Genomic DNA, 18628 nt, shown 5'->3' with positions numbered 1-18628 from the left:
TCTTCGCGTGTAGTTTTCGCGCGACGTCGCGTAGACGCGTCTACTCTGGCCGGCACCTAACTCTAACTCTTTTTTATTCTTTGCAAAGATTGTCGTTTTGGATTCATCGATATCTGTGAGTGTGAAAAATGATACTGGAAAGCGACAGATTCGAAATGTTTTAGGGGTACTGGCCTTTCGGGGTAATGGATTCCGGGGTAGTGTCCCATTCGGGGTATTGGCCTTCGGGGTAATGGCATTCGGGGTTCTGGCATTCGGGGTACTGGGGCGGAGCCAATGATTCTATGACACTGCCCCGAATGTCACTACCCCGAACGCCGTAAAGAGGTGGAATTAAATGGGATTGTACAAACTCGTCTTTGTCACAAGTAAATCCATTCCGCTAAAAACTTAAAATAATTTTCGTATCAATATTTATATGGTTTCCGTGGTGATGGCCTTTCAGTGAAGTGGGGTATTCCGGGTAGTGGCCATTCGGGGTAGTAGAATATTCGGGGTACTGGCGTTCGTGGTAGTGACATTCGGGGCTGTAACATTCGGGTTAGTGTCATATAACCGGCCGCACCTCTGGTCTAAAGCAAAAGGATTTGTCATCAAATAGACATAAATCTAATGTCCCTGTTCATACAGTTTTTCATTATTTATTGATAACTCATATCATAAGATTTGATTATGTACTATCAACATCATGCATACACCGAAATACTTCAAGTTTACTTTGATTCTCTCGTTACTGTCCATTACCAACCGAAATTCTTCGTAGAAATAAATTGCCTTACAGGTGTGAAACAAGAAACGGCATTTCTAGTAGGTAAACGCAGACTCTACCATTAAAGCGCGGACATTGAAATGTCGCAACAAAGAATCTATACAACGAATAAAATTGGAAATAATAATTATATCCAGTCCTCTTGCCCATGGCCTTCCACATTTGCTTCAACTTCACTTACATCTTATATTCAATGATGACTTTGCGTAAACAATAATTGATTTGTTCTGTACATTCTAATACAAAAATATACCTACATAAAGCACAGAATATGTTACAGAACTAACTTGCGCTTATAGAAATAATAAGCAATGGTTTGAAAACAATTATGTTTAAAATGCCTTCTATTGGTGAAGCTAACATAACTATCGATGCGCCATGTTCATTCGGTGCCTTGAAAAAGTTGTTAACCGCTCTCTTCAAATATCTACCTATGCGCTTCTATTATTAGGATACAGTCGCAATTATGCTATTTCGGATGCATTATAAGTTGACAATGAGTCAGAGTTGTTTTTTTTTAATTCGTGGAAATTCGTTACTTGAACAACGGAGTCTAATTAGGTAGGAAATGTTACCGGAACGCGCATTTTGTTTTTATCAAAAATGTAATCTATTATATATTTATAAAGGTTCTCATCTTGGGGATACATCTTTGCAAGTTTACATAATTTATTTTCGCGTTACCACCCTAGTGCTAATCGCAAACGCAGAAAGTGAACGTTTGCAGTCGTCGAAATTCAGTGTGTTTAATTGCCTTCGGATTACCTACGATATTTCTTTTTATAATTAAATATATATTATTTTATTGTTTCACTTTACATTTGCAACCATTGATTAGCTAGATTTATTTCCATCACTCTCGCTATAGGTATGTTCAATTTTTATTTTACATAATTCGCTACATCTTCATGTCCTGTGTGTTCGCTGAAGGATAAAATCATCGCTCGGGCCGTTTCTTTTGCGATACATTTGCTACATTGTGTTGTTGTTATTGTATGTGTACATGTGTGTATGTGAGTTTGTGTGACCTATTTATACCTATTGCCTATTAAAAATCTCTCCACTCAACCTACATTCAACTTGCCAACTACTAAATATACATTCATTCCCGTATTCATTTCACTTGGGTTCTCAGGTGCTGCAAGAACTCGTAGTACGATAGCGAACTCTGATTCCTGTCGTCGGCAAACTTCTCGACGAAGTACGCTCGGAATTGACTGTTGTCCCTGTTGAATATTAGAAAAATGTATAAATATGTAAATGTAAATATTTTATTGTTGGACATACCTGATGACCTGCACGTAAGAAGAATACGGTTTCTCCTCATTGATAGCATCGATAAATGCAAACAATGCCTCACTGGCGGGTGTTTCTCTGCTTGGTAGTTCGATACAGAAGTCAGGAATCTCCGAAAAGTTGTTCACTCCTAGAACGAGAAAATGCTTGTAAATACAAATTTGAAACGCAATAAAACCTCACACATACCGAGAACATCATTCAGAATAGACGGCTGTACATTGCATCCCACGTAGATGAACATGTGAGGACCACAGTCCAGTAAAAACATAGATCGCGAGTCGAATCTAGAAAAAACAATAGAACATATGACAAACGCCAAGAAACTTAAACAAGCTTAAACCCTACTTCTCAGCAGTCAATTGTAACCGGGGAGGTTCCATCAAGTGATGTTCGCCATCTGCTCCCTCTTGCGTTGCACTTTGGAACAAACTGTCAAGCTCGTAGAAGTCCGGATAAATGTACCGAATGAGTTGATCCAGCGGCATCGTTTTCATTTCACTCATCGCGAACACCCGATCGTCCAGCCGGGTACTGGTACCTACCCGGAATGCAGCCTACAACATTAAATGTAAGTGAATATAGATTCTGATATCGCCAAAAAAGGGTGTAGCATACGTGTTTCATAAGCGCCAAGATATACAGTGGCAGTAGCGCGAGGTTCTCCGGTGCCACAATCGAACCGGAGTTTTGCGGCAGATTTTGGGCAATTTTAAACGCACTGAAGATGTCGACGGTTGCGTTGATGAAGGCATCTCTGGCATCGGACAGACTTGAGGTCAGCGAACGATCCACGGCCATTTTGGCCAACAAACCGACGATGCACTGCGAATCCGCCGAGTACATAACCTCCGATAGACTCGACGTCACCGGGATGCACAGCGTGTGGACACGAATCCGCCTTTCGGCTTTACTACTTGTGTACAGTAAAGCTGCCTGGAAGCATACCGATTTTACCTCGGCCAAGCTTTCCTCGTAGGTGATCTACGGGGAGTAAATGGTTAGCATAATTTCGCACGCGACCTTAAAGTATACTTTCGGCATCTTACCTGCATGCCAAATCCAGCATCCGGATTCACATTCGGTAGCGAAAGCAGATCCGTTGACCGCACAAAGAAGTTTCCGTGGAATGTATGAATCGTTAGTCCTCGAGTACAGCGTACTCGCATTACAGCTTCGAAACCAATCTTTCGAGTCAGATAACGCTCAAAACATTTCTGCAGAGTTTTCACAAGCTGGGGCTTCGACGCACTGAACAGCGGTATATGATGCATGCATCCACCGCTAAATTTACTTATTCCAGCTGGAAATTGCGAATCAAAAGTGTAATTGCAGAATCAAAGCTTAAGTTACTCGAAGTGAACTTACAAATTGTAGCTACATCACAGTACTGACTATTTAACAAGAACAGATCAACAGCAATCTGCTGCGCAGAACAATCCAGAGCTAATCGCTTGTAGAAATCCGTTGCTGGACCCAGATGTGCCACGTCCTTTGATGATCGATTATTGGGATCCTCGCTAAACAGTTTAAAAGATGTTATAAATTTCCAGCAATAAAGTATTGTAAACTTACCGCGATTGCAGTGCACCTGGTCCGAAATTTGGTAAACAGCATTGGAATACCGTAACTCGACCACCGCAGGCGCTCTGAATGAAATTAAATTAGGCCGTAGAATTGAATGCAATCAACATTAACATAATGACGACCAACGCTTACCATCAGTTTCAATGCAACTTGCAGTGTAGCTCCCAGCGCACTGTTCGTGTCGTGAGCATGCTCGAATCGCTTGGGCAGCTGGGTCAACAGATCCTTGATCAGTTCCTTGCACTCCTTCAAATTGACCAACAGGTTATCGGGATACGGTAGGAACACATCTGAAGTATTCGTAAGAAAACATTTGCTCAGTTTCATTTCCCTTTCATCAATTCGAATTTCCATTGAACCAACCTTCCACGTCCAGGACGGTCACCTCGTGCGGTTGATTGTAACCCTCGGCAATGTTGTAGAAGTGGATCGCACTGTTGTAGGCAACGAAACCAACCTGGGTTCGTGCGTCACCCGGTAGACTGTCCAGCTGGGCGATCAGCGTGCTGCAGACGGTGTGTAAGTAGCCGGTTTGCTGAGCCAGCGAAGAAACGTCCAGCAGGAATAGGTAAATCGCTGGCTGAGGAGGTCGGAGCTGTTTGGGTTAATTGCAGAATGGTAAATTGGTAAAGGAGTTGAGTACGGAACTAAGATATCTATACCATATATTCCGAAGGGGCGATGAACTCAATCGTGCTGGACTTAATTTCAGGCCGCCGCGTCGGATCTCCATAAGTTTTTGTAACGGGATCATATTGGAACTCCTCTGGTACTGTTTAAAATATAAAGAGTAATTAAAAATGAATACTGTGATGTTTCTAAACTCGGATATACAATAAAGCCATGATAACGCAATTTAGGATCTCCATGCTTTTATCAATATCCCAAGGACTACTTGGTACACACGGATAAAACAAACGTAGTCGATTTGTTGACAATCGATGGACAAGTTTCTGGTTTACAAAGGCACCCATGGCATCACAACAAGCGACAATCTACAACAGGTAGAAATAACAGACCGGTGGGTGTCCCTTTCAGCATCAAATATAAAAAAAGAACAAAGAAGCAGGCGAGGTGACAGTTCTCGCATGAAGTGGGACGTTTTAGCGATCACCAATGATGTCGCAGTACTGCAATCAAAAGCTTTCATATTGGATGATTGGGTATTCAAATTAATTCATGAAAAAATGTTATTTAGGTCCTTTTGAAAATTTAAGCGAGGGCACACAAACGATCCCCTAGTGCCGCCGACGGGATACCACGAGAATTTTATCTCCGGATGTACGACGTCATTCACCGTGAGTTGAACATGCTTCTAAATGGGGCACTCAACGGCAATCTTTCCCATGCCTTCGTGGAGGACGTTATTGTGTTTGTGAAGAAGAAGGGGAATGATAACACAGCCCGAGCGTACCGGCTCATATCGCTGTTCAACAGCGATTACAAATTGCTCTCTCGCATCTTGATGCGTCACACCAAAATGAATTGACGAGCCCCTCGGCACAATGACTTTGACGTGAGCGGCTTGACACAATCCCTTTCGGCGCGAGCGGCAAGAAACCTTTCACCTTTGCCATTTTGTAGTTTGAATAAAGCATTTGAAACGAACACACGCGGATTTTATTCGAAACACCAAACCCAATTGAAATCTGAACCCAACTGAGCTAATTCTCGAACATTTGGTCCATTCAAACCGGATGTACATCATTTGATGGTTTTCTGTTGGTTTCCGATGATATCCTGTGAAATAAGTGACAATATTCGTGATCTCCATTGTGTGTAGAATTCCAGCATCTTGCCAATCGACGCGACGTACAGTTGAGTAAGTGCGGTCGCGAAACGTGTTGGATCGTGTTCGATACACGCTAACCAAAGAAACGTGTTGAATCGTTTTCATGACACTCAGTGCGAAGAAACAGATTGGAACTACCGAAGAAAAAGTTTCGGATCATGTCGATCACGTTATCCGAAAAAGTGGTTCTGTGTCAATGAGTGACGGCAAGACACCGAAAGTGAGTCGAAGCAAAAATCCGAAGAGCTTGATCGATAAAGTCGTGTAAGATCTGCCAAGAAAAAAGAAAAGCCATGCACGACTAAGAAGTCAGATAGTCAACAAATAGCGGCACCTGAAGAAAACCAAGAAGTCGCTGTGCATGCTGGATTTGTGAATTATGCAACGTCGCTGATGGTAAAGCAACAGGTTCTTCTCTCCAATTCAGAAGTGATAGTGCCTGGATCTGGAAACAAGACCGTCCTGTGCCGTGCGCTTTTAGACTTGGGGTCGGATTCGAATTTGATATCCGAAACGCTAGCCAGACAATTTAACCTGGTAATGGACAACATCAACCTACCGATCAGCGAACTCAATAACGCTGAAAACTACGCACGAAGATCCCCAAGTAGCACACGCAACATCTTCCTAAAAGCACCTTGTTTCTATTCAGTTTCATTAGAGGCATTGGAAAAACATCAAAGCACGAAAAAGTTGCATCAAGATGGCAAAAACGTCCGAATTGTGATCATTTATTTATTTATTCAGACTAAGGCCGAAGTGGCCTGTGCGGTATATAAGAGTTTTCTCCATTCGGCTCGGTCCATGGCTACACGTCGCCAACCACGCAGGCTACGGAGGGTCCGCAAGTCATCTTCCACCTGATCGATCCACCTTGCGCGCTGCGCACCTCGCCTTCTTTTACCCGTCGGATCGTTGTCGAGAAGCATTTTCACCGGGTTATTGTCCGACATTCTGGCTACGTGCCCGGCCCACCGCAGTCGTCCGATTTTCGCGGTCTGAACGATGGATGGTTCTCCCAGCAGCTGATGCAACTCGTGGTTCATTCGCCTCCTCCATGTACCGTCCGCCATCTGCACCCCACCATAGATGGTACGCAGCACTTTCCTTTCGAAGACTCCAAGTGCGCGTTGGTCCTCCACGAGCATCGTCCAGGTCTCGTGTCCGTAGAGGGCTACCGGTCTAATGAGCGTTTTGTAGATTGTCAGTTTGGTACGGCGGCGAACTCTATTCGATCGGAGTGTCTTGCGGAGTCCAAAGTATGTACGATTTCCAGCCACTATACGTCTCCGAATGTCTCTGCTGGTATCATTTTCGGCAGTCACCAGTGAGCCCAAGTACACAAATTCTTCTACCACCTCTATTTCGTCACCACCGATGCCAACTCCACCGCTCACATTGTCTTCTCTTGAACCTCTTCCTATCATGTACTTCGTCTTCGACGTGTTGATGTCTAGTCCGATCCGCTTGGCTTCCCTCTTCAGTCTGATGTAGGCTTCCTCCATCTTCTCAAAGTTACGTGCCATAATATCTATGTCGTCGGCGAAGCCAAATAGCTGGACGGACTTATTGAAAATTGAACCACTCGTGTTAATCCTTGCTCTTCGTATTACCCCTCCCAAAGCGATGTTGAATAGCAGACACGAAAGACCATCACCTTTCCGTAACCCTCTATGGGTTTCGAAGGGACTCGAGAATGCCCCTGAAACTCGAACTACGCACATCACCCGATCTATCGTCGCTTTGATCAACCGTGTCAGTTTATCCGAAAATCCGTTTTCGTGCATTAGCTGTGAATTGTGATCAATGTTTCATTAAAATTGCAATGCAGTACGTGTTTGACATTTAGAAACAAACAAACAAAGAATACTGCACTTCATGTTGCAAACACGAAACAAAATCATTAAGTTGCATATTTTTTACAAAGTAACTTCAATGCGCCTTTCAAAATTTAATTGTTTGTTTAAATTAAGTTGCAGAAAAGTTGAATGTGTCTTCATGTTCAATTTAGCATCGTTCAACGTTTCGACAACTCACATTTTTTCTGTGATGGTGCAATCAACAGGAAACCCGAGTACAAAACTTCATAATGGTATGGTTTTTTTTGTAAGTCAACATCACGCAGAGAAAATCTATCTTTTTGAACTAAAAAATAAAATTATTGAATTATTTTTTAAACCCAAATATTTTATTTTTAAAATCAAAACTGAAATATATTTAAATCAAAAATTTTCTTTGTTGTTTCTACTGCAATCCAGTGTAACTAGTTTGTGAAGTAAATATTTGAAAAAATTACAAATATAATTATTGTGGTTTTATTTTCCACACGAAGCCTACCCAAAAATAAAATAATTGATAATCACAAGAAATTTTATATAACATTTAAAATAAATTTTTGATTAAAATATTTATTTATTTTTGAATTTAAGAAAAATATTGTTGAAAGCAATTTTTTTTCTTTTTGGATTAAAAATATTTGTTGTACTAACAAAAAAATATATTGTAAATTCGACAATTTTTATTTTGAGTGCTGTTTTGAAACATTGTAGAAACAACAATATTTTTCGTCTAATCAAATCTGATTTTTTGTCGAATTCAACAAATAAAATTATTAGCCGGGGAACAATAATTATTTTTGTTGTTTTTATACATAATATCATTGAGTTTAAAAAAAACATTTCTCTGCGTGATGCAGTCCCTTCGAAGTGATGAATGGTACTGTGGTAGAGTTAAGGACTATCAATCACAAGATCCATAAATCGAATCCAGTTTTATATTTTTATTTTATTTTTTTCCGCTGTAGTATTTTGTAACATTATTGCAATTTACTGCAATCGAAGGATGTTCCCATAGGCTCCACCTCTTGCGCTTTTTAGATTACAAGAGAGTTATATTTGATGGCACATAGGCAAATATTGTTTCATTCCGAATAGTTGCAACACAGTGAAATGTTCAGTAGTGAAACAATTTGTCCTGCTTGGGATGTCCATGATAGCCAAATAATAACCAACTAATACGATGTCCATGATCACGCAGAAAAAACTACGTTAAAAACAAACATATTCTAGGTAAATCCAAACATAAATTCAGTTTGTACTGGCATCAAAAATAAATATGTTTGGATCAAACATATTGTTGCATTTGAAGCGAACGAAAACTTTTTTTTTGAATCAAACTTGCGTTTCAAGTTGTTTCAACCAGCTAAATGTTTGAAGCAAACATGGATATTATTGTTTTGGTTCCACCTTTTCTTATCAATTCTACCAATTTTCATATTCTGGTAGCATTTGACTACCAGATTTCACAATTCCAAACGTTCATATTTTATTTACTTACCTTTCTGTACCTGAAAAACATCCTTATCATCAATTTGGAAGCAAGAAAACATGTGATTCCGCTCTTGCTCCTGCTCCTTTGCTGACTTCCGATCGGATCCGATCCGAACTCGAGTTTTTGTTTACTTTTGGAAGAGCGAGCGAGGGGCTGCCCACTAGTGTTTGTATAAAACAAACAGGGATTTAATTTAATTTTGAATATAAATATGTTTGATTCAAACATATTACCATTTTGGAAATAAACATGTATATTTTTGAAGCAAATGGATGAAATTTGTATCCGTGATAGCCAGGTTCTGATTTTTGAGGAGGAGTGTGATGTCCATGATAGCCAGGTTCAGATTTTTTATGAAAACCACGGTATTAGGCGATGCGCGGAATTAGGGCAGGTCACGGTACCGGATTCATGAAAGAATATCAGGCCCTGGGGCACATGGTGGAAGTTTTCGACGAATCAGACCATTGCTACGTGATTTCTGGTGTTTCCTTTAAACGACGTTTTGGGTGTAGGTCCAACGGTACAAAAGGACCTGATCACTATTCTACTGCGATTCTTCTGTTATCCAATTGTTATCAAGACGCTGGGTCTAATCTGGAACCAACACGATGACTATTTCCGGTTCAATGCGGCTCCTCTCGACGGGCAGGTGCCTACAAAAACAAGTGTTCTTTCGGCAATTGGTCGTCTTTTCGATCTTTGCGGCTACCTTGGACCAGTAATAACGACGGCGAAGATGCAGATGCAGTGGAACTTCACGGATTTGCGCATGCATCACTACCAGGCATTAAAATCGTGAGTAACGCGGACGAGCATTGATCTAATTAAATCATAGCATCCTACGCCAGTGAGTGAGCAGCCTTGCTCAGATGGATACAAAACAACGATTATGAGTGATCATTGCTACGTAAACAACGAGCAACAGAGTTCGCCAAGCCAAACTTGGTATGGTATCCATGGAAGCTATGACTTGAGCATTTGTTTCACACTTGCTCTACTAGAATAAAACTAAAACAACAAAGCACATCTGAAGTTCTGCTTTATACACTCAGCTTTCAAGATGCTGGAATGGAGCAGAGAAAGTGTCAAAGCCTCCCAAGCAATGAATAAGAGTTCCGTACTCATAGTGAACGTGTGGTAACAACACTCATTGTTAGGTTACCAAGTGATTGGTGAGCGATGAAGATCTTTAAACTTTGAATCAACGAACTCCAAATTTCAGCGATCTAGAAAGCTTCATCGATTAGGCCCCAGTAGAGCATCAAGTTGGTATGAACGCCGATTTTTACTCATGATCTGATTTTTTTAAATGCCTGATCACTACGCGCTAATGAAGCAGTTCTGTACACGAGATGCATCTCCACTGACGGAAAGGTTGAAGTGAATCTGGTGTGCAGCATATCTAGAGTCGCACCGTTGAAGCCGATGACGATTCCACGGTTGGAGTTAGGTGGAGCCACGGTATACAGAAAACAAGGTAGGCTCGTTAGAAAAATGACACTTCGAATGTGACGCATATTTTATCGCCACATGTTGGAGTACAAAAGTAAACATGCTGCGGCCGTAGAGCATCGTCTCGGTCCAGCTTGTGCGAAGATAGCAGTGACGTCACATGTTTACATTCAAACTGAATGTTTACATACGTGATGAGCCTGTCTTGTTTTTTGTATGCCGTGGGTGGTGCCTTGCTTCTAGCTCGACTGGTAAAAAACGACTGCAGCTATGGGAATCAAGAGCGGAACAGAATGGATACGTTTGCGTGCGTTTTGATAGTTTTACCATGGTAAAACTGTCAAATCGCACGCAAGCGTATTCATTCTGCTCAGCTCTTCACTCTCAAAATTGTGACACATCATCTCGATTCGCAAGTGGTACTGTGTTGGCTAGAAAAGTCACCACTTGCTTTGAATCAATTTATTTCAAACCGTGTGGCTGAAATACTCGAGCTGACGCAAGGGACGCAAGCTTGTCGTTGGCAATATGTTCGCTCCGAAAACAACCCTGCTGACTTGATTTCGCGACGCTTGCTACCAGCGGAAATTTTGACGATGAAAAAATGGTGGAATTCATGCCCTCTACTATGGAATAGGAATCCAAGTGATGATGAAGAGCGGGTCAAGCTGGATGACAACGAGATTCCTGAGCGCAAGGCAAAGGTCATTATGGCTACTGTGCAGACCATCGATTGACCTGACTAGATTAAGCAGCTTTCGGCGGTTACAGCTAGCGGAATACTTCGGCGCTCACGGCGTGAGTATTGGATGGTGCTATCCATGCCATAATAAAATTAGTGTAGAAACAAGCATTCGACGATTTGTATCATGCCCTGGAGAACAACGTGAAGAAGGGCAACAAATATCCTGCTACCTGAAAAGCACCATGTGACTGTTATTCTTCTACGGCAACTACATGAGGAAATTTTTAACGTTTGGCGACGAGGACTACTATCAATTGTTCTAGAACGATATTGGCATGTGAACGCGATGATGCTAATCCAGAGAATCATATCCAAATTCTATGTGTGTTATCGCCACAATCCTCAACCGGTGAGTCAATACATGGGAGATTTGCCGAATTATCGAATCACTCCAGCTCAGTGTTGTAAAATGTCATTTGCATTCGTTTGTATAATTTGTTAATAACTTTTTCCAGAAGGTAGCTATCAATTCATGGTGTATGACGAATTTATAGCGCTTAAATATGCCTACAACTTTGTCAAACAAGACATTGGTGTAAATATGTAATCTGGGGCGCGGGAGGCAAAATGTCATTCAAATGACATTATGTCAAATGACACGTGACATTTTTGAGAGTTTTCACTCTCCAGCCTCAGATGTTATATTTAGAGCAATGTACCCTTGGACAAAAATATAGCCCTACTCAAGCGTAATGAGTACATCTAAAATTATGGAATAAATTTGGCTTCTAAAGAAAGTTATGAACAAATTAGTCAAATGACATGCAGATGACATTTTACAAGCCTGCTCCAGCTGCAGTATTTTCAAACACGGGAGTCGACTAGGCAGGTCCAATTTACCTCAAGAAAGCGGGAAGAAAAACCATAGTGTACTAGTCGACCCGGCAGACGTTGTCCTGCGTAGTAGGCGAAAATGCCCATGTAAAATTTCCATCCTTATTTTAGTTTTTCACGATTTGCACAACCTTACGCGTAATTTTCGCATGAGGAAATATCATATAAACCCGTCGGAAACGATAACGAACATATCTGCTGAAGAAATGAAAAAATCCATCCAGCCGTTTTCGAGTTATGCGGATACGAACACAGACCATTTCATTTTTATATATATACATATGTGTACATATGTGTTTTTTATTTCTATGGCCACCAAGGCAATCCAAGCGGGCTCGGTAGTCATATGGCTACTGCTTCTGCCTCATACGCAGGAGGTCGTGGGTTCAATCCCAGGTCCGTTCCATTCTCCTACTTTGTATCTTTCTCTTTATTTCTCATGTTCTAGCAATCGCTAGAACTGGAAATGGACTTCCATACCGTTTCCAATACTATTCCTATACCTTCAACTTGAGTATTCTAACAGTAATCTGCTAGAATTGGAAATGAACTATAGAGCTCGTTTCCTACATCCAATTAGAAATTCCATCAGTTACCTTCTCCTATCTATCACATTGGCAGCTCGTTAACCAAGACGGACCTCTGCCTCTCCAACCTAACCCAAAAATTCCAACAAATTCCGCATGAACTCGTGGCAAGTGCAGAGGTATATTCGGCTTGCAGTGGGCGAGTGATTGCATCAACATTTCCTCCCCCTTCCCTACATTGACTTGCATTCTGACGTGGCAGGCGCCAGTATGACCTAACAAATGAGATCACCAGTACTTGTACATTGAAGATGTGTGCTAGTCCCAAGCAAACATCTGTTGGTTCCCTGTGCAAGAACAGCTGATCTGGTCATAATGGAGTAGCAACTACGAGCAGTCAATCAAGCTCAAGCTCTATGGCCACCAAGGCAATCCATCTGGAAGTGGTGTCAAATCTAGCAGCTGGAAATTTTATCGCTGCGGTTCATTATCCAACAAGAAATTGTTTCCAACATGTTCTCCGAAAATGACACTTCGCTCGTCGGCGCAATCATGAGTTGGCAGACCTACGAAGACTCTCCGAAGACCAAGCACACTAGAGAAAATTGAACGATTTCTGTGCCTCGAAGGGCATCCAATGGCACTTCATCCCGCCACGCAGCCACCACTTTGGTGGCATCTGGGAAGCTGGAGTCAAATCTGCGAAGCACCACTTGAAACGAGTTGTTGGTGAAACCAAATTGACTTTCGAGGAGATGTCAACATTCTTAACGCAGTGTGAAGTAATTCTGAACAGCCGACCACTTATTTCGGTTTCCAACGATCCGAACGACATTGAGGTACTGACATCATCACACTTTCTCATCCAGAGATCGGCTTTGAGCATTCCAGAGCCATCGTACAACGAACTGAAGGTTGGTCGACTTAGTCGTTGGCAACATGTGCAACTGATGAAGGAACATTTTTTGAAGCGCTGGTCGACTAAATGCCTGCACCATCTTCAATCTCGACCCAAATGGCATTCTACAACGACCAACTTCGAAATAGGTTGTTTGGTTGTATTGAAAGACGAGAACACACAGCCTTTCCAAGGCAGGGGGGGTAGGGTTGGGTAGTTACCATCAAGACGGCCACATCAGAGTTTCGACGACCTGTTACGGAGATTTGTTTGCTTCCGACTGTTGATCCTGAGGACTCAACGGGGGGAGTATGATGCGTCACACCAGAATCAATTGACGAGCCTCTCGGCAAAATGACTTTGACGTAAGCGGCTTGGCGCAATCCTATCCGGCGCGAGCGGCTGGGGAAAAAGAAGAAGAAGAAACGTAAAGACACACTTTTCACCTCCGCCATTTTGCAGTTTGAACACACGCGGATTTTATTCGAAACACCAAACCCAATTGAACTCCAACTCACACTCAACTGGGATGCACTGGCGGGCAAGTTTTCACAGCAAATGTGGCTGCAGTCCGTGCGCAGGCTGACTCTGTACCAACGGGTTATTATGTTAAATACATTCGGCACGTCGAAGCTGTGGTACATTTCGTCTGTGCTGCCTCCGCTTGGTGTTCACACGGCGACAATCACAGCAACGATGGGGAACGCATCATCCAGTGCTAGACTGGCCACGCACGTGGCGAACAATTGGTATGAAATAACTTTCCTCATAGCAGCGATGATCTCGACTTTACCTGTTGGTGAATGGGAAGATTGAACATAGAAAGCTGCTGCACGTGATGCAAAGGTTGGCGGACGAAAACTGCCAACATTATGGTGCACAAACGCCTGAATCGCTCCAGCACAAATTCTGTAGCTGTACTCGTGTCGGCCCGGACTGGATGGTTCTGCAGCAGAGGCTAGCCAGCTAATGGATGGAGGAGACTGTCGTTCGAAGACCTCACGAGGCCTGGTTCACCACAAAATTCGAAGAGCTGGCCGAGTGGAAATTCTCCGCTTGTTAGTGAAGTACGTCGACTTTGTCAACGACGGTAATGATAGAATTGATGTGGACGCTTTGAAGTTCCAATTAGATTTAAATAAATTTGAAAACGTTGAACTACAATTGTTAAGGACTATACCCATAGCAATGCCTGGTGTTGGGCTCACCAGTGCCTGGAACTTGGGCTTATCAGTACCAGTAAAGCTGTGGAGGACGACGGAGGTCCATCGTAGCTTACTAGGGAAAGCACCTGTCTAGCATACTGGGGTCGTGGGCTCCAATCCCATCGAAGGAAGTGGTAACCCTCCAATACATTTTTCGAACTAGGTCCTACATCTTTCACATGTTGTACAAATTGACTTTTCAAACGTAGTAAAATTCTGCAAAATGATAAAACTTAATCGGCAGACGCCGGTGTTAAACTTAATCTGTAGATTAAAAAAACACTTTAATAAAGAAAAAAATCGGCTGACGCAGTTCACGAAGGCCGAGATTATCCTATCGGAAAAGCAGTTCGGATTCCGAAAAGGTAGATCGACGCTGGATAGTCGTGGATGTTTCGGAGAAAGCGTCCAAGAGGAAGAGGTGCGACAACCGTTTCTACGCAGTAGTAACAAATGACGTCAAAAACGCGTTTAACAGTGCCAGCTGGAAGGCCAAGCGGTATTTCCATTACTTGTGTGGAATTCTTAAGAATTACTTCCAGAACCGGATTCAGGTTTATAAATAAATTCTGGCCAGAACTCGATCACGGCTACGACGGACGTTCCCCAAGACTCTATAATCGGCCCAACGCTGTGGACCGTTATGTACAACGGGGTGCTAATGACAACGTGTAGCAGTGGATCCGCCAGCCAGTCGACGAAAACGCATAAGGTAAGAGCCGGAATTTTAGAAAAATTACATAAGACATAGCGGAATAGAATGTTTGTAGGCGCGATCTACAAGTTCTTAAGTTTCCTCCAACTTAAGGTAATTCGCTACACGATTATCAAGAAAGAACCACATCGATCCATGAGTTTGGATATTTTTAGTTTTTCCCAACATTGGTATAGTGCCGTCAATCTACTCTATCGGCAAGAAAATGTGTGCACTAATATGAATTTAAAGAGCAGTCTTTATGACTAGGGGGCCCACCTTAGCCGTGCGGTAAGACGCGCGGCTACAAAGCAAGACCATGCTGAGGGTGGCTGGGTTCGATTCCCGGTGCCGGTCTAGGCAATTTTCGGATTGGAAATTGTCTCGACTTCCCTGGGCATAAAGGTATCATCGTGCTAGCCTCATGATATACGAATGCAAAAATGGTAACCTGGCTTAGAAACCTCGCAGTTAATAACTGAGGAAGTGGTCAATGAACACTAAGCTGCGAGGCGGCTCTGTCCCAGTGTGGGGATGTAATGCCAATAAGAAGAAGAAGTCTTCATGACTCATTTGATTTATACATCTTAATTCGAAAGCATCAGCAAAACAATACTTACATTCGTTGATTCGGTAACACAGATTACACTTCCATTTTTTACTATCGACGAAGAACACGAACGGGTTGATGTAAGTTCGACAAGCCCGGCATCGCACTATTGTACTGCAGGAAACAACCGGTAGATTCTAAAAAAAAAACAAGAAACGGGTTATCATATTTTTGAAAACAATGAATTACATGTTTCAAAGCTTACATTCAAATCCCTAAATGGGTGTATCAGCACACCCAGCGGAAGTCGCGATTTCTGCAGCAACTGATTCGTTTCCGGTATTTTCGTGAGAGTACACCGGAAAATACTAGAAATGAAATTGATGGAAATCGTTATCGAGTGCTAGATCGCTAAAATGATCAAAGGTAAACATACTCTGGATTGCAGTTGACCGCCTCCTGGAACGGATGATTCAGGTGAATAGGTGGAGGTCGAACTTTTTCCACGGGCAGGATGTGTCGGTTCTGGAGTAGGTCTACAGTGTTGTTACCCCAAAGTCGATTAAACCCACTCCTGACCACGTTGTTGTATTGCGGGTCAGTTTGCTGCTGCTGCTGCTGCTGCTGGTAGTTGGCACCATATGGTTGTTGATGTTGCTGCTGCTGCTGAGCTTGTTGCTGGTGGTGATGATGATGTTGATGTGGAAGATGGCTATGTTGATGGGGTTGCTGGAACTGCTGCGGCATTGGTGGTTGCTGCTGCTGCTGCTGTTGTTGGTGATTTGGATAGTAGCTGCTGGTCTGCTGGGGGGCGGGTATTGGAGGCATATTCTGCGAGGGATACAGAGGTCTCTTGCTGATTGCAGAAGTAGTGGAAGGCGCAACCATACCCACTGTTGGCACGCCTGGATAAGTTTGCCCGACACTACTCGAAGGAGGCAGGTTCTGCTGCGGTTGAGTTTGGGGAGGCATTTGTAAATCAGGTACGTGGTTCCCATTTATGGGTCGTCCCTGTTGATTGATTAGTGGTGGTAGCTGACCGTATGCTGTCGAAGTGGTCGGTATACTATTTGTGGTTTGTGGAACATTTGGCTGTTTAAGGGGCGGTACTTGGCCAGTTTGACTTTGATTTGGATAGCTGCCAGTTGATGTGGGAGGTTGTGGAGTCCCAGAGCCATTAACTCGATTCACTTGCTGTTGGGCAGAAGGAGGTCGGATGACGCTTAAATTTTGCATACTAGCTGTTATAGTGCTGACCGGCCCGTTAAGGGGTGCCATTCCTAACGTAGGAGTGGATGCATTTAGTGGAGTTGAAAGACCTGATGCCGTCTTGGGAGGTGTGTTTATCGTGCTCGTTGCGATCCCACTCGTCCAATTGTTATTAGAACTCATAATGTGATTATTAGTTGCAGGAATAGCAGTCTGCTGGTTTTGACTAGACGACGTCGGATAGGCAGCTTGTCGATTGTTCATTGACGGTGGCAACTGCGACGCCGGAATATTATTGTTAACTAGTGCAGGTGATGACGTTCTAGATGAGGTAGCACTGTTGCCATTCGAAACTAGGTTCGCTACTCGATTATTCGGCTGCGGCAACTGAGTATTAAACAGTGGTTTCTGCACCATAGGCGGTCCATTTTGCAGTGGAACTTGGGCCAGCGGTGTTGTTGAGGGGCCATACTGTGGAAATCCCCCAGGCATCCCTGTGGTTGGCTGTGGTGGACCGTTCAATACAACATTTTTTGCAGGATACTGCTGCTGTAGAGGCATCCCCTGCTGTTGTGACATTGGCGGGTAGTGACTCTGCTGTTGCTGTGGACCATTTGAGGCAGAGGGATAGCCATTCGCCATTCCATAATATTGTGATGGATTCGACATCATCTATTAATACCGATTGGGATATCTGAAAAAAAAAATTTCCATTATTATTTAGAAAATTGTATAAATTAATGTTATACATCACGTAGTTAAAAATAAGTAAACTAAATTAAGAGATGCTTTAAGCAACAGTCTTGACTTTCGACTTTCAACTTAAGCGATTCGCAGTTGCGGCGACTATAATTCATAAAGTGCATGATTCATACTAAATAATCGATGAAATTGACTTCAGCTGACTCACGTTGTTTATACCTATCTCGGGAAACTCGTTTTGTTGTTTGCATTTGTATTTCCTATAGAAGTGACGAATGACTAGAATCAACTCGCAATAGCTTAAACCGGTAACAGAACATCAAAAACCAAATTCTCAAGAGGGTGAAGCTGAACATAGGCAAACATTGCTATATAACAATTAAAAATGATCACTCTGCGATACCGCTAGCTAGAGCACGATCATGCTATCGTTGCGATAGTTAATAGATGGTTAGGGGCAGTAGGGGCAATATGAACATACGGGGCAATATGAGCCACCCTCATTTTGAGCTTATTGACAAGTTTTAACATGTAAAAGTTATATGATCTTTAAGAGGATGCTACACATATGCATCAACTTGAAAACCGCATTAAAATTCAATTCAAACATGAAAATACACTTGAAAATGTAAATTTTCGCTGTATACGCAAAATTATTATAAGATTTGAAGTTTATAAATAAGGCTTTGACACAAAACTGATTAAAATACAGGTAAAAAATACATCACAATCAAAAGATATATTAAAATTGAATATTGTACACACATGTTTATATTGATACAAATCTGAATTTATCATAAAACTTTTTTTCCAAAACCAGTCTCTATGGGGCAATATGGGCATACCTGCACAGAGCAAGATATCAGGCCTTAAAATACGAACAAGTTCAAATTTCAGTAGTCAAATACAAGAATACTATCATATATGTAAGATTCATTAAGGAAAAATTACAACAGTGCATTACTACGATTGAAACAGAAAAAATGACCATTGGCCAATTGAAATGTGGCTGTTCAAACGGCGAAGAGTGGCAAA

At 42.3% G+C, this 18628-nt stretch overlaps 1 protein-coding gene across 3 annotated transcripts in view; it reads right to left on the bottom strand.

The window, feature by feature from the left end:
• Positions 1-615: 615 nt before the first annotated feature.
• The window catches only part of LOC134211015 (protein transport protein Sec24A), a 118958-nt gene continuing 100945 nt past the window's right edge, over positions 616-18628 (bottom strand). For all 3 annotated transcript variants that reach the window (XM_062687534.1, XM_062687535.1, XM_062687536.1), the window contains exons 2-15: positions 16119-17585; positions 15948-16050; positions 15753-15879; positions 4315-4424; positions 4016-4247; positions 3785-3942; positions 3641-3714; positions 3434-3585; positions 3115-3368; positions 2684-3049; positions 2414-2622; positions 2255-2352; positions 2057-2195; positions 616-1995 (exon numbers count right to left, since the gene is read on the bottom strand). In XM_062687534.1, coding sequence (XP_062543518.1) covers positions 1884-1995; positions 2057-2195; positions 2255-2352; positions 2414-2622; positions 2684-3049; positions 3115-3368; positions 3434-3585; positions 3641-3714; positions 3785-3942; positions 4016-4247; positions 4315-4424; positions 15753-15879; positions 15948-16050; positions 16119-17563 — 3579 coding nt within the window. In that variant the 5' untranslated portion in view covers positions 17564-17585 and the 3' untranslated portion in view covers positions 616-1883. The remainder of the gene's footprint in view (positions 1996-2056; positions 2196-2254; positions 2353-2413; positions 2623-2683; positions 3050-3114; positions 3369-3433; positions 3586-3640; positions 3715-3784; positions 3943-4015; positions 4248-4314; positions 4425-15752; positions 15880-15947; positions 16051-16118; positions 17586-18628) is intronic.

This window comes from Armigeres subalbatus, chromosome 2 (assembly GCF_024139115.2).
Source record: "Armigeres subalbatus isolate Guangzhou_Male chromosome 2, GZ_Asu_2, whole genome shotgun sequence".
Lineage (NCBI taxonomy): Eukaryota > Metazoa > Arthropoda > Insecta > Diptera > Culicidae > Armigeres > Armigeres subalbatus.
This window is presented reverse-complemented; position numbering and strand designations above follow the sequence as displayed.